This window comes from Colletotrichum destructivum, chromosome 1, assembly GCF_034447905.1.
Source record: "Colletotrichum destructivum chromosome 1, complete sequence".
In the NCBI taxonomy this organism is placed as follows: Eukaryota; Fungi; Ascomycota; class Sordariomycetes; order Glomerellales; family Glomerellaceae; genus Colletotrichum; species Colletotrichum destructivum.
Genome location: NC_085896.1, coordinates 6926894 through 6949187, shown reverse-complemented (window position 1 = coordinate 6949187; position 22294 = coordinate 6926894). Strand labels below are relative to the sequence as shown.

Genomic DNA, 22294 nt, shown 5'->3' with positions numbered 1-22294 from the left:
TTACAGCCGACAGGATGGGTTCCATCGACCATGCCCTCCAGGTCGTCACTTCAGCTGACCATAATCCGCCACCCTAGCCTCACCGTGGCATGAACGGCGAAGATGTGTGGCGACGATCCATAATTAGCGGCGCCCCCAGGTCGCCGCAGCGGTATCAACTTCCCATGTGTTGAATGTCCGGTCTTTTGTCAACGGACTCGGGCGAAGTTGAGCTCCGTCCTGGCCCTCGGGAGAGCCTCCGTGCCGGCCATGTTAGCTGGCCGCGGCACACGGCACGCATGGGCGTGCTGTAGCGGGTGCCCCCAGCGCTGACCCCCCAGGTAATTAACTACGAAGTCCGCATTTGACGCGGCGGTAATTAACACTGGCGACCATGTCTGGTAAGCCACGGTTGCAGGTGTACTTGCTGGAAGATTTGAAACATTCTCTGTCGCTTGCCGCTGTCACCCTTGTCGTCCCTCCCCTTGTAGTCGTTGCTCAATTAAGTCCATCAAGAATGTCAGCATCCTTTCGCTCTGACACCAGGTCAACGTTGGACTAGTGAAGGCGATTACTGTATATATGGACTGCTCCTCTTTGCTTAATGGCTACTTGTTTTTCTACCAACTCATAGTGGTGGTGGGTTTCTGGGACCATAAGCCGGCCTCACATTTCGGTTTCCTCGACTCTGAACCGTTGCTCGGACTTCCCTAACTGCTTTAACACCTAGCCGGATCTGGCGGAAATGCCGGATGCCAAGGTCTCCCTGCCGTCTTGCAAGTCGAATCTGCTTGGACACTTGCCAAAAGAAGTGGTGGATCTTTTGTGTGTTCCTTGCAGTCCGGAAAACGGGCGCGACAGCAGCAGTTGGCGTCTTCTGGGTTTTCGTCTCTTGGCCAGGGGCTTCCTCGTTGCTTTCCGCTGCATTTTCCATCACCGCGTCGCCTCTTGTCTTCTCCACATCCCCACTTTCCCAATCAGGCATGGTGGTGTTTGGCCGTTCTTCCTGCCCGCTGTTGTCGACTGGTCCAGAAGTTGACTGGCACCCGCCGTCCGTGAGATCGAAGCGACTGGTCGTCTCGGCTTCCATCTCAAACAGATCATGCATGCCAACTTCAAGGAACCCGATGAAGGAGTCCTCCTCGCCCGCGTTAGTCTCAGCCGCCGGGTCGGTGTCAACCATGACGAAGTCCTCCGTCATGTCGTTGCGATCTTCGCTGAACAGCGCTGTTTCTGTGGGTATCTCATGTTGTGCCAGGTTGACCGGATCTTCGTCCAAACGGGCGTCGTCCTGTTGGGCGTCCGACGCGATGCCGCAGATATCAGCGTCACCATTGTCATTGGTTTCGATCTCGTGAGGAGCATCCGAGTCTTCGTTCGCGACTTCATTCGCGTCTGCGACTTCGGCTGCGCTGGCATCGCCCTCTCCTGTTGCACTGTGACGGTTAGTCAGGGTGGCCAGCGGAATATGCATATATGAGTGAGCAGAAAAGAGTGTCTTATTCGTACTAAAGAGTGGATGGTATCACCACGGGCTTGTGGGCCTAATGCTATCCTAATAACTGTTCCAGAGCTAGGGCCAGGTGGAAATGACAGGCTGGCCTGTTTAAGTACAGTCAGACCATCCTGGATGGGTTATGTCCATGACTCGCATAGAAGCATGCATGGATTCTGTCACACCCCCTCAGAGAGGCAACTGTTGAAGTTGTGTCTCTGGATAAAGCAGAGCTTTTGATAACTGACGATTAGCGAGAGCGACAGAAGGTAGGGTAATGTAGTGTTGAAGACCCAAGATTGGGATTTCCCTTGATCAAGTCGTGTGGTGTTGTGACCACTGCTGATCTGGTCTGCAGATCATCCTACCCAAGCATCTAAGCTGCCTGAGCTATCTCGGCTTCTCTGAGAGCCTTGACTTGTTGCTCAACGTTTGCCATACCTAGCTGGGCTAGAAATCGGCAGTGCTTCTGAGCTGGCAGTGCTTTGGTGAGTCCGTCTGCGACCATCTCATTGGTTTTGATCCAGTTGAAGTTGATGAGACCATCCCTGACTTCCTGACGAAGCCAAAGATTGCTGATATTGATATGACGAAGCTTGCTAGTCACTTGAGGTCTCTCGGTGGTGAGGAGTCTCAAGGTTGCTTGGTTGTCGCACTGGAGAGAGTAGTCACCATCAAGATCAAGCTGAAGTTGTTCGACTAGTCGGATAGTGGCCTTGTATTCCTTTGCAGCTTGCGTGAGGGCGACCAGCTCAGCCTCAGTACTCGAGGTAACAACGCGACGTTGCTTAGATGACCTCCAGCCAATAGGGCCACCAAACATCATCATCATATACCCTTGGGTGCTCTTGCGAGTTGCGAGGTCGTCAGCAAAGGAGGCATCTGAGGCACAGAAGAGAGTTCCTGGTCCTTGAGAGTTGTATTCGATCGCGAGATAACGAGTATGATCGAGGTAGTCAAGGCAAGCGTCGGCTGCCTTCTTGTGGTTGGCTGATGGGTTGGTGAGGAATTCAGAGAGTCTAGATGAAGTTCTAGAGATGTCTGGTCTTCCAACGACTCCTGCATAGTTTAGGGATCCAATGAGTCGCTGGTAGTGATGGATTTCTGCTGTAGTTGCTTGCTGATCATTAGGAACAAGATTATCGGCAGCCATTGGCGTCCCGGTTGGCTTCTTCCTCTTGTTGGCTCCGAATTCGTCACAGACCTTGGCAATGTAGTTATCAAGGCTGAGCCAAAGCCTGCCAGCCTTGCGGTCTCTGATGACTCGTATGCCTAGAAAGATGTTCATTTCTCCCATGATCTTCATCTCGTAGATCTCTTGAAGTCCCTTGACGACTTGCTCGGCCATCTTTTCGTTTTTCTTACGATAAATCACCGCAATATCGTCAACAAAGAAGAAGACTAGGACTCCCTTGCCAATGAGGATACAGTCGTCCTCATCAAGGGGAGCAAGTCCAAGTCTCTTGAGAGTGTCGGAGAGGCTCTTCTGCCACAAAAGAGGGCTTCTCCTCAGACCATAGAGTGCCTTGCGAAGGATGAGGCAGGATCCCGGCCTGCTGTAGCCCGGAGGGAACCAGACATAAACCAGTTCATCAAGAGTAGCGTTAGTGAAGGCATTTACAGCATCAAGCTGCATCGTCTCTAGGTTGAAACGTGCCACAAGGGCCATCACGCTGCGAAATGATCTTCCAGCGAGTGTCGATGCGTAGGTTTCCAGCCCATTGAGTGGTTGAAGATCTCCTCTAACACAGATCCTTGCTTTGAATCGCTTGAGAAATCCATGCTTGTCGAATTTGTAGGTATATACCCATTTGAGAGGAAGAATTCGATGGATCTTCTGATTGACGTCTTCCAGTCTGGTAAGCTCGAAGGTGCCCTTCTTCCAGACTGTTCGATATTCCACGTTCATTGCCGCCAGCCACTTGGGCCAGAACTTGTGCTCTTTTGCTTCGGAGTATTTCTGGGGAGGTGAGGGGAGGTCTCTGCGATGAATTTGACCTAGATCATGAGCGAAGTCGTCCCATCTATCCTTTTCCTTGGCTGAATCGGTCAATTGGAAGAAGGAAGATCTGATTGATGAAGATCTATCCTTAAGTCGGCGAGAGGATCTTGTAGCTGCCTCTGGTTGATGATTGGTTTGACCAATTGGCGTTTCCCGATTGTAAATAGAGTTATTGCGACTTCCTCTTGGTCGTCCTTTTGGTCTCCCTGTACCTATAGTAGGAGGTGGAGCATCCGAAGAATCAGCGACGTGGATTGTTGACTCAGCGGTCGTTGCTGAGGATGATGATGAGGTGGAGGGCGAGCGATCCTGAATTGCAGTATCCGGAGTGGGTGACTCTTCATGGGTTGTTGACTCAGGAGTAGGAGGGTCCTGAATGAAAGGTTGATCTGAGTCTGAAGTTGTTTGTAGTGACAGTTGCTGAGTAACTGTCTCTTCTTCTGGGTCTGTATAGGTTAAAACATGCTCTTCCACCCCCTCAACTGAAGGAGTGTGTGACTCCTGAAGTTGTGTTCCTGGAGAGCCAGTAGGAGTAGGCAGTTGAGGCTCTCGCTGTTGGTCGAAGCACTGTTCCCTGGCATCCCTCGGTCCAACTGCAGCAGCTGAATGATGCTGGAGGTCTTCGTCATTCCACAGTCGTGAATCCATGGGGAGATCTTCACTCTGAGGATCAGGAATCGGAATCTCCAGAATAGAGAAGACTCTCTCTAGCTCCGTTCGATGAAGGAGACTGGTATCCTCCTGGCTGGGATCGTATAGCTTCGTTTCGTCGAATGTGACATCTCTGGTCCTCATGACCTTGTTGATTGCTGGGACCCAGATGCGATAAATGTTGGTACTGTCATAACCACAGAGATACCCAACGTGGGCTCTAGGCTCGGTCTTGTTCGCCTTCTCTTCCCCTCTAAGGTATGTTGCAGTGAGAGGGTAGGCCTTACAGCCGTATCGTCGTAGATGAGCAAGTTGGGGGAGCTCAGCTCTCTGATGAGTAGTCCAGGGCCTAGAGTTGAGCCAAGAATTGATCAATCCCTCTGGGGTTTGCCAAGCGTGCCTCTTGCGGGGCATTCTGTTGCTGAGATAATTTGCAGCTCTCACAAGTTCAGGGGCTAATTCCTCTGGGAATCGTGATTGATATCGTAGGGCCCTGGTGATCTTGAAGAGAATCTCACCAGCCTTCTCTGCTGGATTTTGAGCCCCAGTATAGGCTGCAGATCGCTCAATAAGCTTGCCGTTATCTGCTGCCCACAAGTCGAAGGCATTTCGAAGAGCTGTTTCCCAATCAAGGCGAAGGATCGAGAGTTTGAAGTGGTATTGTTGCTCAAGAAATGTGGCCATCTGAATGATCGCCTGGAGTCCCTCCTTACGAGAATTGAGGAACCGGACCCATGTAAACCCACTCCATTCGTCCCTTACGAGCAGAACGATCTTCTCACCATTATAGGTCCTTCTCAGTGTGAAGAAGTCTATGGAGACGTAATCTCCTGGGGCGGTCGGATTGTGGTCAGGCCTCCTTCTTGAGACTTTACGAATCGCCTTGCCTGTGCTGCAAGCCTCGCATTCGATGGTCGTCACCCCCTGAATCTTGATTCCCCGGCTGTTCTTGAGCAGATGCTCGAGAGCTTTCGCACTTGGATGGCCGAGACGTTCGTGCCAGATCATGGCCTCTGCATTGGAGGGCGTAAGGGGATCCCTAGAATTAGGTTGACCTCGCTTTACAGCAGGCTGGGCGTCTGAAAGAACGAAGCTAACATGTTTATCAGGGGTTGGATTTGTTGGGATTGACGTCGAGGTGTCATTGTTGTTGAAGGATGAAGCTTGAGCAATAGTCGAGTCATGATTGTGGTACTCCAGGAGATATTGACCATGTTTCCAAGGTGTGTGGTACAGGACCTCTCCTGTTCTGGTCTCAAGTCCTGGATGGCGAACCGTGAAGATCAGGCCTTTTTCCTTCAGGGGCTCAGCTCCAATGAGGGTTACAGGGTAGTCTGGGCAATACCAGGCATCCCGTACGATAAACCCTTTCTTCCTGAGACCACCTTGGTTAGGGCGGATCTTCATAGTCCCGCGAGCGATAGCTGTCATTCTTCCTCCTCCAGTAGTGAACTCTGTTGAATGGCTGAAGTCTAGATCCTTCATTCTAGAGCGATCGTTGCAGATGTGGAATCCAGTCCCAGAGTCGACGATAACACTGTTCCGGAGTGGAAAACCAGCATATAGACTTATTGCTGGAGCGCTGTTTGGGGCAGCATAGAAGGACGAGGAATCAGAACTGTGTTCGGTGTCCCTATCGGAGTCTGACTGCTCTTGGTTGAAGTAGGAAGAACTTTGACCTGCGTTCTCCTTGTACGGTGGAGAGGAAGATTGAGTAGCCGGCTTGTCTGACGAGGCTGACGAGGAGACTTTAGCGTTGTTGAGTCGCCCCTGCGCCCTTGGGTTCTTCTTAAGCCAGGCCTGACCCCGTTCAATAGCCTTCTTGTTCTGAGGATGGTTTGGGTCGTAACTAGCCTTCCTCTTCTCCGGGTTGAAGTGAGGACAGTCAATGACCCAGTGTTTTATATAACCAAGGCAAGCAGGACACTTGGGAACCAGTATCTCGTTTCTTTTCCCTTGTGACTCTGTTGGATTGCCCTTCTCATCTTCTCCTTGCCAAGTGGCGAAGCTAGATGCTTTGGCATCTTTGAATAGCCAGTCAGGATGGAAGGACCTGACCCATTGACGGAAGAAGTTGGCTTGTTGAATTCCAGCACATTTCTCTCCTGCCTTAGGGGGTTTCTTTATGCCGTTTTGGTTGAAGGAGAAGGTAGCAGTTGTATAGTAGCTGGGAGCGAGTGGCTCGACTGCCTTAAGGAAGTCAGCAACTTGAGTGGTTGGGTCAAGAAGCGCTGGAAGTCCAACGTCAACGACCTCATCCATGATGTCAATGTAGTTGCTGAGCCAATCAGACAGCTTGGATCGCTTGATTGAGCCCATGTGAGCTTGATAGCGACGAAGAATGAGTTGTTGCCTCGCGTAGTTATCCGGGGCAAGCTCGTCCCTGAGAGCGATGATCATTTCTCTGAGACTCTCTTTACCACTGACGTGGTTGATGTACTGGGCCTCAACTGTGGAGGTGACCCAGGAAAGAACGGCAATGATGCCTTTGTTAGCCCTTTTGTAGTCTTCCATTCGATCGGCATGTCTGGCCTTAGCCAAGGCAAGCTCGTTGACGAAGTTCTCGGCTTCAGGGCTTGGTTCAGTAAGACGGGGCCTGATGTTCACCACTTGTTGGTCTGGATCTATATAGTTCCAGACCTCATGGATCCTAGCCACCAGCTTGAGGTTTCCGTACCATTTGGTCCAGTCAGCGTCAGAAGTCAGCTTCTGAGTGACCTTAGATGACTCCATGGTTGAGGAAGAGGCAATTGTAGCCTTGTGGGGTTGTATCGATATCGTTAGGATGGATCGATTGCCTATAGAGAGGCAGAGTTGTTGCTTCCGTTGAAGCTGAAGATCCTGGCCTGTGTGGCTGCAGGATTGGCGCTGGCCAAAGGAGACTGAATAGTCTCAAGAGTTGCAATGCACTTGATCGATTGATGCTGTCTGAGTGACAGGTCCTTGCCTCTTGGCTGAAGGAATCAATCAAGACGACAGTTGCTAGAGTCGACTGGGCTCATAACTGACGGTTAGTCAGGGTGGCCAGCGGAATATGCATATATGAGTGAGCAGAAAAGAGTGTCTTATTCGTACTAAAGAGTGGATGGTATCACCACGGGCTTGTGGGCCTAATGCTATCCTAATAACTGTTCCAGAGCTAGGGCCAGGTGGAAATGACAGGCTGGCCTGTTTAAGTACAGTCAGACCATCCTGGATGGGTTATGTCCATGACTCGCATAGAAGCATGCATGGATTCTGTCACGAACCCAGGACATGGAAAATGGGCCTCAAAAAGGCCTAGCGCAGCATTTATTCAGTTTTAGGGTTCATTTCTTATCCAAGTTGCGTTATCCAACTGGCATTTGAAAGTTATCCAAGTTTCCGATCAGGCCCTAGCTCAGTTAACACGTTCTTGGCTACTGTAAGGACAGTGTCTATAGAAATGGTCATGAGGATTATGAGAAGGGGCACGACTATGATTGATTTAATAGACATCAGTGCAATATGCCACGGTCAATATAGGATCTGTCGTATCTATGATGATAAAGTTTTTCTGCTCGTGAGGAGCAGCCTCACTTGCGTCATGAGAGACTATTGCCCGGCTCAGAACCGGAATGGCAAGACTGACCTGTCGTCTACATCGGATTGACGCAATGCCTTCACATGTGCGCGGTTGGGGGCAGGCGGCAGACACTGGTGTGTTGGAACAATACTCAGCATGACCGTACGTATAAGGAGTCGGCGGTGTGACACGTTGTCAAAGGCCCCCGATTCGTCCATGGGGAGTAGGCTTGCCGCCTTTCCCTTTCCCATGTTTCAAGCTTCATATGTCTTGTCCATAACGAGATGCAACGCGTGTTTCGTGGATCGCTGCTTTCTGTCACCCATGTAGTTCTCGAGTCGTAGTGTGTGTATTTCGGCCATGAAGCTCAGTCTCCTTGCGGTGATCGCGTTCATGATCTTGCCCAACGTGTTTAACAGGGCTATTGGGCGGTATGCTCTCGGCACCGGGTGCTTTGAGCGGCGCTGCTTCTTGTACGGCATCTTCTACTTCGTTTTCCGAAATCGGTGGTAGGTTGGTTTGCTCCGTGTATGTTGCGTTTTTCATGTCTTCGAGGTTTGCCTGCGGCGGCGGGGGGAAGAACGTCTCCTTGAACAGCGTCGCTTTCTCTTCAGGTGTGGTAGCGATTCGAGTAGTGCCAGGGTCCTTCAGTTCAGATGTGATGGTAGGTGCTTGGTTTTGTCTGTTTCGGGCCCATTTTGCGACTTTCCACAGGGAAGTTGGGGACTTTGCTGCTTTTCCCACGGTTTCACGGTGTGCCTGTTGTAGTGCTTTGCGGATTATCCTTCCATTTTTGTTTTCGAGCTGCTCTGTATGCTTCTCAACTCTCTTTCCAACTCTCTTTCCAACTCTCTTTCGTGCGCCTTGCGCTATTTGCTCCACGGAGTCGTTTTGTCTCGGCCAGTGTCTCCTCGCATTCCTCGTTCCAGCCTGTTCTCGATTTCGTGGAGTAGATCTTGGTCGGGCCCCCTGCGTCGATGGCGGCCGAAAGGGCTTGGGCTGTTTCTCCGACGTATTTATCGAGTGATGCCTCGTTCTCGGCCTTTGTCAGAAAGGACGGAGACCACAATCAGTTGCGTACAGTCCGGGAAAGCGGCATATCGGAGAGGCGAACTCGTTGGTTTTATTGTAGGGAATATCGTTCCGCCAGTCACCTACGACAACGGTGGGACGGTGAATTCTGTCCGGCCAGACTCACCTGATGAGCCTGTGGTCTTTCAGATACGTTGTACGGAAGCAGGTAACTATTTGCGGTTGCTGAACCACCTTTGTTGCACATTTCTCTCAGCCCTTACACAAACTCTTTGTTGAAATCCGTCTCACTCTATTCTCTGTTTATTGTGATCTAGTGGGGTTAGTAGCTCCGGGTGTGCACTGCTGATGTACCGGTACTCTCAGCGAGCGCGCAAGCCCTATCCTATTGGACCCTCACAGCCCCCGATGCCACCAGCCAACATGCTCAGCGTCCCGCTTGAAGCTGCATGTAACTGCATCGGCCGCTGGGTCGTATGTGGCCAGCCGCCCTACTACCACCGATATCAGCACAATGCCTGGATCAGGAGCGAGGACTGGTGGCAGGGGTCTGAACCAATGGACGTCGGTTCTATGCGCTTGCCGACGGGGAAGGGCAGCGTGTCGCCTTAACGGCTTGGTCGCCTTAACGGCTTGCCGCCGTGGGTGCTTCGGCCGCAGGCTATGGCCTACCCACAGGCGGCCAGTTGGCGGTGAATTGCCATGAATTAGGCCATGTACCAGAGAGCTTGCCACGACCACTCGGCTCTTTTGGTCAGCTTGGACAGTGGCGGCACACCGCTAGGCGGCAGCCTCGGTCTTTCCCCGCATCATCATCAGATTCTCACAATTGTGACAATCTTGCAACTGTTCGTAGATTCGTCAATTACGCCCTTCTCTTGTGCATTGAAACTGTCGACGCGATGGCAGAAAACGTACGACGAGTCTCGGGGCTGTCGGCTTTGTGTACCTCCGTCCACAAGGCTAGCGACTCGGTTTCCAAGACCGTCAAGGAGTATCATAAGCATCCCAAACTTGTCCACGACCTTGTCAAACAGTGCAAGGCGTTCAGCGAAGTTCTCAGCCTGCTTACGAACGAAACAAGACTCGTAGGCCGGCGCGGGAAGGCAAGGCGGCATGGGTCAATGACCAGCATGGCGGCAGCCAAGTGCGGAGCGGGCGCTTCGACGCAGCAACAAGTTCGCTTCTTCCGGGCTCTCGGCGGTGTAAGCGGGGCAGCTTAGAGGTGTCGAGCCGTACCACTAAGCCATAATGCCAAAAGAGACGCCTCTCGCGGCTTAGGTACTTGTTGGCTCTTATGTATGCGGAGTGGGCTGTGTACGGCCTGACATGTCTTATTCGACTCAAGGGTCCCAAGCAGATCAACAATTTTCAGTCTCGCTCCGACCTGTTAATGTGGATCCTACATACTAGACCCCCTAGTTCAGGACGGAAACAGTGGCCATGTCGTCACAAGATGTACAGCAGGGCAGTTCCGATGCGCAATGAACTACTCAAGACGAGGAACAGGAACTTCTCGAATGGTTGGGTTCTAATTCATCATATCCACCACTGCCGCCACCACTATCACGACCAGTACCACAGGCTCACGATGTACCCTGCCGCCCATGTTCCCTCAACATGAAATGGTCGAGGAGCACTCACAGTTCTATGGCCACAACTTCCGCTTGATGAGAGTGCGTCTAAAATTACCCATCAACTTTGACAATAGGCCCATTTCTCTCCGCACAAGGCAGAAGGTAAAGTCAAATGATCAATCATGGAAATTTGCCCCATTTTTTGCATTTCGCGTTCATTGATTCGTTGCGTTTTCATCCTTGCTCCATGCTACGTACGACTGGTTACTTTTCTGCCTAAGCATTTAAACCGGCCCATCTCAAACCCGAGTTATTGTGGGGCAATTTCGTTTGGTCAGCTCTTGGATAACTGTCCGTGCAAGCTTCATCGTCAAATAACAACATGTACATCGGTGATGGCTGCCACTACATCAACAACGATCCCCTCTTCCGACGGTAACGACGTTGTGTTCCTTTGGTCTAGGCCAGTACTTCCCCCCAGAAAAGGTACGTGGCTCAGACGCGATAAAGATGGTTTCTCACTAGGATTAGCGAACCAAACCGCTTCCCCTCTGGCAACCCAGCAAGCAAAGGGCCGGCACCGCCTGCCGCCCACGGGCCGAGTCACCAAACGAAGGACTCTTACAAAAGACGCTGAAATCGTGTCATCACGAAGTACGACGATTCCCGATTCCTGGAGAGGGATATTGATCCTACTAGGCTACACCAGGGGTTCGACCAACCTCCCGGTGTACGGTTATTTGGACAAGAGAGGCGTGTTTCGCCGTGGGCAGGAAACACCCCGGGCTGGTCACCTACTAGCTATCGATCATGAACGTGTCGAGTATATCCAATGCTTCCAAGATATGACTTCACGACAAGTGAGGGACATGTGGCTTCAGAAGTTTGACCAGGCGAGGCGCAAAACATTGTCGTCTGGTGAGATTTGAGGGCCGTCGCAAATCCCGGCCGCGGTTCTAGATTATAGCAGTAACTGGCATCTACCCACCATTAAGCACATATTCCCAGAAACGCAGGGGATCTGCTTCTTGGTCTACATCGCAACATCGTGACCCATAATAACCAGCACCGTCTCATTACTACGTCTTTGTCCGAGAATAGTTAAAGAGTTGTCGAACCGGACGCCGGTTCGAATCTAGCTGTGTCGAGACCAACTTTGAGTAGGCCTAGACATTGTTTGAGCCCTGAGAAGTCCCCATTCCGATGGTCAGCTCGCTTACCGCACAGGTATTCGGAGTACCCTATGGGGACGCATGGGAACAGGTCGATGGGCAGGCAGCCTGACGGTGCCAGCCAGAATGACAGATGCCTGAACCAGCCTGCCGCCTATCAACCTCTCCACTCGGCGACTCCCTCATCCTGCGCATATCGCAACCCGTATCCTGCTGGCCGAACTCTTCGAACACGCCCGCGCCATCCCGCACCGGTATTATATCCATCCGTCCCATATTCTTCGCACTAAGAAGGTCGCATACGAGGAGGCGGGCCCAGGTCGATGTTGTCGGTTGGATCACTGCGGTCGGATACGCCTAGGGTAGCTCAACAGGTGCGTCCTGATCGCAGACGATGCCAAGGACATTAGTAATACGCTGAATACGTCGTAAAGAAGCTTGAGGGGCGCTGTGGTCGCCAGGCACAGGTCGCGACGGAGAGGTGGCTCGAACTGAGAGGAGGGTGGCCATGTGGGAGGCGGTCGTGGTCCAAGTGGGGGCTCGGTGAGGGGTTTACCGACGAGAAAGCACGTGACACCTCCCTTTTTTCAACCTCATCCCAGGCATTCTGTGGGGTCGTGACATACGGCGTCCTCTTTTCGCGTCTCACACTCGGACATGCAAGGCAAGCGCCATAAACACCAAGATACATAGCTCCACACGTGATGTTGTGATTTCCGTCGCAGCACCAAGAGGATGCGCCCCAGATCAGAAAAGTTACAGTAGAAGGAGGAGAGCGGATGATGAATCATTTTTCTTCAACAGAGGACGCATTACACAGAATATGGAGACTGGCATCTATTTTGGAACAGCTGGCCCTGGTTCGTCAACAGGGGAAAATGGGGCGTCTCGGGTCATCGTCGGCGCTTCGGCTATTTGCGGCGCTGCTAGCCGGGCACAGCTGCGGACTAAATAGGAGTAGGGAATCACGTCGCAGGGTTATCTGATATTTTTGGGTCCCCACTGTACGCGACTGCTTCCCTGGCGGCGCGAACCTCAATCTTTATTTGGGTGCGACTTTCCGTCCTTCGGCAAGATACCTTGTAGCGAACTTCGCAAAACCCATCTTTCAACTGCGCAACGTCGGACCTGGAGTCAATAATATCCGACCTGGACGCAAAGCTCAGGCGAGTCACCGAGATCGCATCGCAAGTTCTGGTGCCCACCAACGAAGGAACTCGACATCGGCAGCATGCGGGAAGCTCTGCCCTGAGGGCTGAGATGAAGAGCTTGCTAGCTCAGATGTCTGCCGATCTGCAAGAGGTCAAAAGAAAGGTTTCCCGCTCATCTTCAGGGAGCGCCCAGCTAGCACACAGACCACCTTCTTCAGTCGGCACCTCTGCGATTGTCCCTTCCTCACTGCCAGACTCCTCCTTAGCCATCCATAAACAGCGATCCAACGATCCAGCCTCGGCAGATCAATCGCCGGCCCAGTGTCCAGATCACCAATCTCAGTCTGCCGCTCCGGGCGAACAGGCGAAAGGCGACCCGAGCTCAGCAGAAAGGAACACAGACACGACAACGTCGACGTCGCTTGCAGACCCCACGTCCAACTTCAAGGGGCCATCTCCACCCGCTCCTGAAGGTTCTGAGGCAGCCTCTGCAACGGCCTCAAGGACAAACTCTTCAGTCGAAGCCCCATCGCCTTCAGCCAGGACGAAGTTCAGCCTGACGACTAATGAGACGGGGCCGAGACTGATACCAAACATTCGGAGAATGCTGGCAGAGAAAGACTTCAACGGCCACATCAGGGTCACAGACATGGAACCGGTCGATTGGGATGCCCTAGCAAACAGACTCCATAAGCCAGAGTATCGGGAACAGCTCGCAGTCGAATATTCTCCTGACTCGACAATGAAAGGATGCTCGCGGCTAAGGCTAGCATCGTCGGCGAAATTTCTGTTCCCAATATTGACTTTATCTCGCTGCTCCACCCGGGAGAGGAATTCTTACAGTTCGCGGCCATTCCAGGTGGAAACTCGGACTACTGGCATGCTGGCTGTCGATTGTCAGGCACGCCTTGGCATAAAGAAGATGCGAACTGGCGGTCGGTCAACAAGGTCTGTTCTGGCTTGAAGCTATGGGTCGTTGTTCCGGCGCACTATGCTGCCCGCTTCGAGGAGTTTGTTAAGCAGCACTGGAGGACGAACAATTGCGCGCAGTTTGTGCGTCACCTTTCGCTATTTATCGGCCCTACAACTCTCAAGGAGGCAGACATCGAGTTCAGCATTCACTGCGCTGGGCCCGGCGATATGATCGTCACGAACCCGGGCCAGTACCATATGGTCGCGAACTTCACCGATTGCTTCGCCATGTCAATCAACTTCTTGCTTCCTGGGGAAAAAGTCATTCCAGACGATCTTGCTGTCTGTGAGCAATGCGGGCTGTTCTCTCTTGCCCACAAAGGATTTAGAGCAGTCTCCAGCCCGCTGACTTACGACGAAACTGAGAGACTGCCGGTCACGAGCATCTCAGAAAATGAAAAGCTACAGCCCAAAAAAAGGGCCGTGTTGCGACAAGCGGCGGGCCCTCTACGGCCATGCAAAAAACAAAAGAGCACTCCAATGTCATCTTCGGCCAGCCGTGAGCTGACCGAGGCTGAGGAACAGATCAAAAAAGTCGACCCGCTGTGCATAATTCCATCTTTTGGCGCACAACCTCCAAGTTCCGAGGTCTTCAAACTAGCCGCAGTCATCTACAGTCGGCTGGCCATTCGCCAGTTCTGCTCCCTCATTCGCAGTAGAAGAGACCTGGATACGGAAAGCTTCCGAATGAACTTATCGCAGGACATTCCCGCACGTGTCGGACAACGCCTTGGCAGAATCGACGTCTTTTTGCGGAAGACTGATCTTGGGCGCCTCTGCGCCCGACTTGAGACGTTCTACCTTGCGCAGGATATTGATAATTCGAAGGATGGCCGCATCAGGGCTGACCCAGCCGTCATCAAAAAGATCCTGAAGCAGACCAAATGCTCAAAGAAAACGCTTGAAAGGTATCGCAGCCAGGGGAACAAATGGAGACGCCTTTGCGATGGCTACAAAGGGCTGCTATGCCTCATTTTCCTCGACGGAGGAAATTCCTTCCGCATAAACCCCGACAGCTACACAAGTCTGGAAGAAGCAGACGTACATATGTTCCAAGACCTCCTCAACAGCCCCTATATCAGCGCGCTTTGTTCGGTTGCAAAAACCTTTCAACGGTCTTTGGACAGTACATCGTACGATGTCGAGTTCTGCTGGGAAGCTGGAAAGTGGCCCTTGGACAGCACATCGTGCGATGTCGAGTTCCGCTGGGAAGCTGAAAAACAGCCCTTGGAAAAACTACCGGAAAACTACATGCTCACACTTCTACAACCACTACCTTCAGCCCCTGAGAATATTTTCGACCCAGACAAGTATCAAGACTGGCCACGTCCCCCGAGCTGGCTAGAGGAGTGGCCATGGCCGGCCGATCCGACAGCAATCCTAGGTGTGGACGATAAGAAGTGCGACTTCTGCGATGAAGAAAAATGCGCCTGTGTACGCAAGTCCACTGAACACAAACCGCGTATAAAGCACTATGGCAAGAAAGGTCGGGGACTACAGGCAGTTGCGTGCAAGCAGGGACGTATGGCTTATCAGAAAGGCGATATTGTCGGCTTTATTACTGGGAGAATCGTCCCGCCGGACACCTATCACGACTCCTGGACACTGGATTTTGTGCGACCAGATCTAGCGGATGAGCCCGTGGTGTGTCAGATTCGCTTTGCGGACGCAGGTAACTGTTTCCGATTGCTGAACCACTCCTGCAATCCATCTGCGCGCTTTGTGCAGATGAGGGCGAGCGGGAGGTATTCGACCGCAGTGAAGGCCTCAAGGAACATTTCCGACGGCGAGGAGATTACGGTTTCCTACGGAAGCAAATGGGCTGGTGAACACTGTCTCTGCGAGGTGCATCAGAAGTGAGGTTCCGCATGCACGGGCCACAAGGCCCCTTCCAGGGTCTTATGGCCCGTGCACGTCTGACGACAACGCTGGGCGTTGTGGACGAGAAAGATCTGATCTTGTTGTACAACGGCCTTTTTATTTGTAATTTGGCATCAGTGCTTTCTTCTCGAAAACCAATTTTTATGTATAAAGTTGATGCTGTCATGGGACTTCTTGTCCTGCTATCCTGTTTATCATTGTGTACTGCCGGTGATCCATCTGTCATGAATATTGACTAACCGTATGAAGTTCCCTGCATTTGTGAACACGGACATCTTCCAAAGCAAACTCGAGCCTTGATATTGTGATCCGGATTCAATCTGATCGCGTAGTTAAGTGCAATCGACAGACAGGCGAGGATCTGATATTTTCAGTGCCTTTGAGCTAAAGCCAAACTACAAAGCGGGGTTGGGTAACACCAGGCACAGCGATATCTTGCAACTGAGTGGCACGCTCACAGGAGAGAAAAGGCCATTCAGGAGGTCGAAATCATTCCAATCTGTCTCAATAATCCAGTCTGTTGGAATAGCATTCCTACGTATTCGTACGGATCCAACTACCAGCGCTCGAATCAATTCAAGCAGATCAAATCCGGTCCCCTCGCTTGACTGTTTGACGGCCTTAACGCGCTTGGTTTGGCTGTTTGGCTTCTGATTGCTTGATTTGATCTAATTACCTAATCGGGAAATCAGTGAAGTTATCGCGATGTTTCCTAATGGCCTATACTTACATATACTGAAGTTGAGTGAATGTAGTTGGCCCTCCATTACCTTCTGGCGTAAAACTGCCCCCCTATTGTAATTGAGCCCCCACGCAGCCAGTTCTGAAGGCACTGTGCCTCCTCTAACGTTTATGACTTCATCGACAGCCTCTGTGACGTCAACGTAAGCTTGGCGAGGCTAAATGCCCTCTCACAGTCTGTTGCCATCGCAGGGATAGCGAATATATCGAGGGCAAGTCGACTAAGAGTTGAAAAGGTCTTGCGATGTGAAATCCACCATTGGACTGGGTTATCGACTGGCTGGGCGATAGTCTGACGATAATATTGATCCAACTCAGAGGCCTCGTTAGCAGCAACCTGATGGGCTCGATTATTGAGCCACTGAGTGTACCCAGAGTCTTCGACACTTGGCGTGGTCGAGATTGACGTAAACGTGCCTTGGGCACTCGTCGCCGCAGGCGAAGGCGTAGTCCTGTTGACGTACCATCGCTGCCAGTACTCGTAAAGACCTTCTTTTGCTTCAAAGATCCAAGTTCGTGACTGTAGCGTATTCCATCGCTTCTCCAGCCAAGGCAGGTCAAGGCCAGGGTGAAGGATCACCGAGGCGGCGTACAGGGGTGATTCTGCAAGTTTGGTATAGTATTTATCCAAGACTTGCCAAGCGTTGGTGATCGATAGACGAAGGCACCCACGAGAGTCAAAGTCACCACCATGAAGTTGACGAAGGAAGGCTAGACGTTGAGCAGGCAAGTAGTCGTTGCGGGCATGGGTAGGGATGTTCGTGATGGAGGCTGGAGGTCTCACTGAAGACTGTGAAGACTGTGAGGCTTGCTGTGATGTCCTTGACCGCCTTATCGAACGATTAGATTGACTCTGCGATAGTTGTGAGGCGGTGAGGTCGATTTCTTCGTCGGTGGGCAAGTCGAATAACTTCTTCCACTCCTCAAGACGATCCAGAAGGTATTCCATGCCAGAAAGGACTTCCCACAGTCGACCATGCGCACCCTTCTTACCCCAACCCTCACAGCGCTTAGTTTGTTGGTATAGAGGCTCGAGTATATACTTTAACTCAATAAGGATGTTCCAGTCTTCATTGGTGAGGGTATCGTCGTCGGGCAGGCGTTGCGGTGGGTTACCGAGAGTCTTATCGTTAAGTATAAAGCCGTCGATTTGGGTCCGCTTGAGGAGAGCTCGCCTCAGCATTAAATACGTGGAGTTCCACCTCGTATCATTACTGAGGATAAGATTCAACTCTTGTGAGGACTCCTGGTACACGGTAAACCCATGAGAGGGGTCGCCACCAGCCTCTTCGTCGTCGATAGTATCCTCAGCCTCGTTGCTGATGGCTAGGAAGCGTTCAGAGCGTTGTGGCGATGACCTGACATATCTGACAATGTTGCGAAGCTTGCTGACTGGTCCCCTCGCCCTCCAGAGTGCCAAGTCATCACTCAACCTACCGGCGTCAAGTAGGGCATCAGATTCTTGTTCGAGAGCCTCTTGATCAACGCCATGTAAAAAGGCCCGGCCCACGAGGTTGAGGATATGCCCGTAGCAACGCAGTCTTCGATGGATCGCGTCCTCGGAGGTGTATGAAGGCGAGAGTTGTGGGTAGAAGTTCTGCAGGCAAGTATCGTTGTTGCTGGCGTTGTCACTGACGACAGCACCCACGGAGTCAATAAGATCCCAATCTCTAATTACCTTACAGATTGTCGAAGCAATGTTTTCACCAGAATGAGCACCAGGCTGGCGGCGCAAGGCGAGGAGGTATCGTGAGTCATTGCCTGCAGGGCTGATAAAGTGGCCAAAGACTGCAATAATCGCCAAGCGATTGGGCGAGGTCCATAGGTCGAAGGACAGATGGACCTTAGTGAGAGCCTGCCTCATCTCCTCCTTCACTATAACCCTTTTGGCTTCATAGAGTTGATGGAGTTCGCGCGCCTGGCTCTTATCTGACCAGTTGACTTGCTGAAAAAGGTCATAATCAAATTGACGAAGCAGGGCCTGTAGGTATGGGTTTTGAAAGGTAGTGAGGGGGTTGCTGGCATCAACGAGGTATCCAATAGCCAGTTCTTGGATATTGGAGACCTTGGTTTTGGGTATGGCAACTAAGCAAGATCGTTGACGCTTCGACGGCGGTTCGGAGTCTTCGGAGTCTTGGGGGGTCTCGGATTCGGCTTCGGAACTTGACGTAATACGATGAACAAGCCTGAGGTGGGTGCTGGCACCAGTAGTCGCTGAGGCTACAAACAGCTTCTTCAGCATACCGCTTTCGTCACAGTGACCGCAGATCCAGTAAACATCGCCTGGGTGCTGGTTAGCATGTTGGTAACGTCGTAGGCAAGAGGAGACCTACCGAGAATATTATTAGTAAGGATTTCAAAGACGAAGATGCCCTCAGCTTTGATCCAGCTTGTGCGGCCCCTGGCCCCCTTCCTCGACATAGCCTCAGCGTTGACAAAGCGGCGGCCACTCCATACAGCAACAGGAAGGGAGTCGAAGGTATCTCGGGTGTTGAGATCGAGGGTCGAGGCGTCACTTGCAGCAGACGCAGCAAGGAGCTGGGCATTGATCGAACGAGGCGTCGGCGCCGTGCGCGTGCGCCTGAGGGCTGGCAGGAAGTTCTCCATACATGTAAAGGCGTACAATTAAATTGAAACAAGCGTCATTAACGTCGTGAGTGACGGGAAGGCGTTGTGGGTAGTATGGGCAGTATGGGTTGATGTTAGCTAAATGCCGTATATTGGCACAGGCGCGTCAGAGGCCGAAAACGCGTTCCTTCAGCCGAGGCAACCCACAGGGCGGAAGATCCACCTTTACCCGCAGAGCCTCATCATCCCGATTTCATATTTCTGTAAACTCTTTCAAAAGTTCTGATTGGTTCCGGCATCGGAAAAGCAGTATATCCGGTCGGCCTCCGGCTTGGTCAAATATATCAAGCCTACGGCCGGCTTGGTTTGGCTGTTTGCCCTGGGAAAACGGACTCGTTTGCTTGCTGATTGCTTGATTTGCTTGGTTGGGCTTGAATTGACTCGAGCGCTGCCAACTACATGTGTATGAGTCAGCAGATTCCTGCCTATATAAGGGCAATTAGGCAGCCTTTTCTAGAGCCCTAGATTGACAAGAAACACCTACATGCGACTCCAACCCCTACCTTTCTGTGCCTCCACGTGCGTGAAAGGGATTATTCCAACACAGTCTATATTATACCATAGTGAATGGTGCTTACTGCGCCGTCAGAAATGGCTCTCGCTGCCTTCACTGGTGTTATACACCCTCCCGTAAGAAGCGATGCTCAAACTTCTCCATCAAGCTGGAAACGTAGCTCCCCCGCTGCCTTCTGGTCACGACCACGGTGCTACGGCCCACCGGAAACCCCGGGCGCAGCCCCAGGTCCAGCTTCCCGTTACCGCGACTCGTCTCCGAATCGCAGCCGACCATGTCTTGCAGATCAGAGGCGCAGAGCAACCGCCACGCCGGCACGGCTACTCGCACTCTGTCCACTAACCCAACCCATGTCTGCCGTATGATGTTCGATCGCGGTGCGCTGTGTCCTCAGGATTGGTCCGGCCGCTTTTCCTGTGCTCGAAGCTTAACAAGTCTGCTGACACCACGTCAACCCGTCGGTCTTAACAACTTCCATTACGCTCGACAGAGCACGTAGGCTTGTTCCGAGCCCTCGCCGGGAGACGCGCCGATGCCTCATGATGCTCGACTCGTCCGCCCCCCGAGCCCAGAGCCGGATGGGCCGGAGGGTGTCTTGTCTCTTCATTGACGTCAATGAAGAGTCGGAAGGTTTTCTTACGCCAGTATCCCCCATGTAGCTTGTTGGCTTCGGAAATGGCGTGGGTGGTGCGGTTGTCGTTGATCGCGTAGTCCGTTTGTAGGCTCGAGAGTGCCGATGAAAATTTTTCACAGCACCGTCCAGCCGCGGTTCTCGACCGCGCGCGACGCACCGCGCCACACCCACCACTCCTACTGACACCGGACACCACGAGAAGGTCTGCCACATCGTCCTACTGCTTTTTCAAGCAGCATCCAGTGTGCTCACTGGAGGCGATCCGGTTTCTGCCACAGCGCTCATCATAAAGCAACGCAATCAATCAATCACCCCAATCAAATCAATCAGTTCAGACAAAATCTCAATTCAATCAAATCAATTATTACGATTTGTAAGTTGATATGATTTGATGGAGTTGATATGTTGCTATGCTTGCGTCTGAACCGCCTTCCAAGATTTATCTTTTGCCATGCACTGCTCCCACCCTGCACGATGTTCGCAGATAGGAGGTACTTTTTGCTGCTACGTAGTATCGTATCTGGTTTGGTACCCACTATCACTGGCTAACCACTGCGAAAATCCCCAATTCCCCGGACAAGTGACGCGCTCCCCTGCATCCCATCGCGACGCGTCAACTTCACTGCCGTCAAGCCAAAGTACCAACGACAAGATGTCGGATTTGCCAGCATCCCCTTCGCCGGCGAGTTTTTCGCCGGATAGTTCAACTCCTTGTCATACACAAAAAATTTCTTCTGCGTTCTCGCGACTATCACAACCGAGGACTATGGCCAAACAGCTTGAAGAGGCTGCCATCGGAAAGCTGCCTGCTGACCCTACTATTTCCGATCTACCGAAGGTCGTCTGGGGGAAGCGCCGCTTCGTTCAAGAAGTTTCACTAGCTCGAAAAGGGGCCAAAGGCCGAAAGAGCTGGATCAAATCACATGGCATGTTCTTTATTGAATTGAATCATCAGGATCAGGCAATCGGCGCCGTGTGGTGCTGCAGTCGATGTGACGCGAAGGGTCGACCGGAGTTCTTCTCAGTACAAGCTACATCATCTGCAGCAGATCATCTTCGAAAGTATGCATTCGCCTCCTGCACTAACATTTCCATCTGCTGACTTAGGCAGAGCTCACCGGATCACCCCAGATCGCCAGTCAAGCCCTACCGAGGATAGCGCAATCGATCCGAACCGCCTTGCGATAATGGCTGTTTTTGCTCACTTCATCGACAAATCCGGATACCGACAGTCCAGGCTGCTCGCTCTGCGTCGTCAGCTAGGTACTCACAGTGGCGAGAATCTTGCTGATACGTTGCTCGACATCGTTCAACTGTGGGAGATTCGAGGACAGGTTGGGACTGTCATTTCTGACAACCTGACCACAAACGATACCTGTCTGCATTCTTTCTACAGGCAGCTTGACCCTTCGATCAGGCCTGCTGATATCAAGGCCCGTCGGATGCGTTGCTACGGCCACGTTCTTAACCTTGTTGCCCGCGCGTTTCTTTTCGGCAAAGACGCCGACTCTTTCGAGCTAGAGTCAGATATCAACGGTATGAGAGGTCTTCTGGAGCAAGACCTTCGTCATTGGCGTTCAAAGGGCCCTATCGGAAAGCTCCACAACATTGTCAAGTTCATCAGATCCTCACCTCAACGCAGCGAATATTTCAAGCGCATTGCTCGCGAGCAAGAACACGAAGGCTACCGTCTTTGTGAGGAATCAACCGCCGAGCTTGAGGTCGTCTTGAACAACGATACGCGGTGGAATTCCACTTACCTGATGATTGAGAGGGCGCTGCGCAAGCAGACCGACATCAGGGCCTTCATCTTTGCCCTCGAAGGCGAGCAAGACAAAGCAAAACGCATCCCTGCAGAGGACATCTTATCCAACGACGACTGGCGTGTCCTTGGAGAAATCAATGAGATCCTCAGGCCTCTGTATTCTCAGACGATGCGAACGCAAGGTCAGGGTAACGGCGGCAGCCACGGGAGCTTGTGGGAAGTTCTGGTGGGAATGGAATACCTCCTCGAGCATTTTGAGGATTGGAAAGGCTTTTATAATGGAGCTACAGCCGAGACGATAAGGGAGACGAATCTGGATGACCTCAAGCCGGTTGGAAAAGCATCTACTACGCCTCAAAGAGAGCCCGATATCCGACCGAGCCGTACCCGTCGCCGCCCTGTTCGCTTCGACGACGACGACATTTCTATATCTCGACTGCAAAGTCAACCGTCCAGATTCACGGTAGCTGCCTTGCCTGAGCACTCTCAGACTGAATATACGGCGCTTGACAAGCCGGCAGCATATGAGACCTCCCAGAAGAGCTCATTACCAGCA

At 52.1% G+C, this 22294-nt stretch overlaps 3 protein-coding genes across 3 annotated transcripts; 2 read left to right on the top strand and 1 right to left on the bottom strand.

Moving 5' to 3' along the window:
• Positions 1-574: 574 nt before the first annotated feature.
• On the bottom strand, positions 575-1474 carry CDEST_02074 (uncharacterized protein). The gene has a single exon (XM_062918233.1). It carries the CDS (start codon positions 1451-1453, stop codon positions 608-610), a length of 846 nt encoding a protein of 281 aa, XP_062774284.1. The 5' UTR covers positions 1454-1474; the 3' UTR covers positions 575-607.
• An 8988-nt stretch (positions 1475-10462) lies between these two features.
• CDEST_02073 (uncharacterized protein) lies at positions 10463-11319 on the top strand (the record flags this gene model as incomplete). Its single annotated transcript, XM_062918232.1, has 2 exons — positions 10463-10766; positions 10812-11319. 2 exons carry the CDS (start codon positions 10463-10465, stop codon positions 11207-11209), a joined length of 702 nt encoding a protein of 233 aa, XP_062774283.1. The 3' UTR covers positions 11210-11319.
• Positions 11320-12491: 1172 nt separating this feature from the next.
• CDEST_02072 (Putative SET domain, JmjC domain, SET domain superfamily protein) lies at positions 12492-15505 on the top strand. Its single transcript, XM_062918231.1, has 2 exons — positions 12492-13302; positions 13353-15505. The coding sequence occupies exons 1-2, from the start codon at positions 12713-12715 to the stop codon at positions 15433-15435; spliced, it is 2673 nt and encodes an 890-aa protein (XP_062774282.1). The 5' UTR covers positions 12492-12712; the 3' UTR covers positions 15436-15505.
• Positions 15506-22294: the final 6789 nt, after the last annotated feature.

Excerpts from the sequence above, each read along its gene's own strand:
- CDEST_02074 (XM_062918233.1), bottom strand. The coding sequence starts at position 1,453 with ATGCATATTCCGCTGGCCACCCTGACTAACCGTCACAGTGCAACAGGA.
- CDEST_02072 (XM_062918231.1), top strand. The coding sequence starts at position 12,713 with ATGAAGAGCTTGCTAGCTCAGATGTCTGCCGATCTGCAAGAGGTCAAA. Across the intron at positions 13,303-13,352 it reads AACAGACTCCATAAGCCAGA|GATGCTCGCGGCTAAGGCTA; the intron begins GTATCGGGAACA and ends CGACAATGAAAG.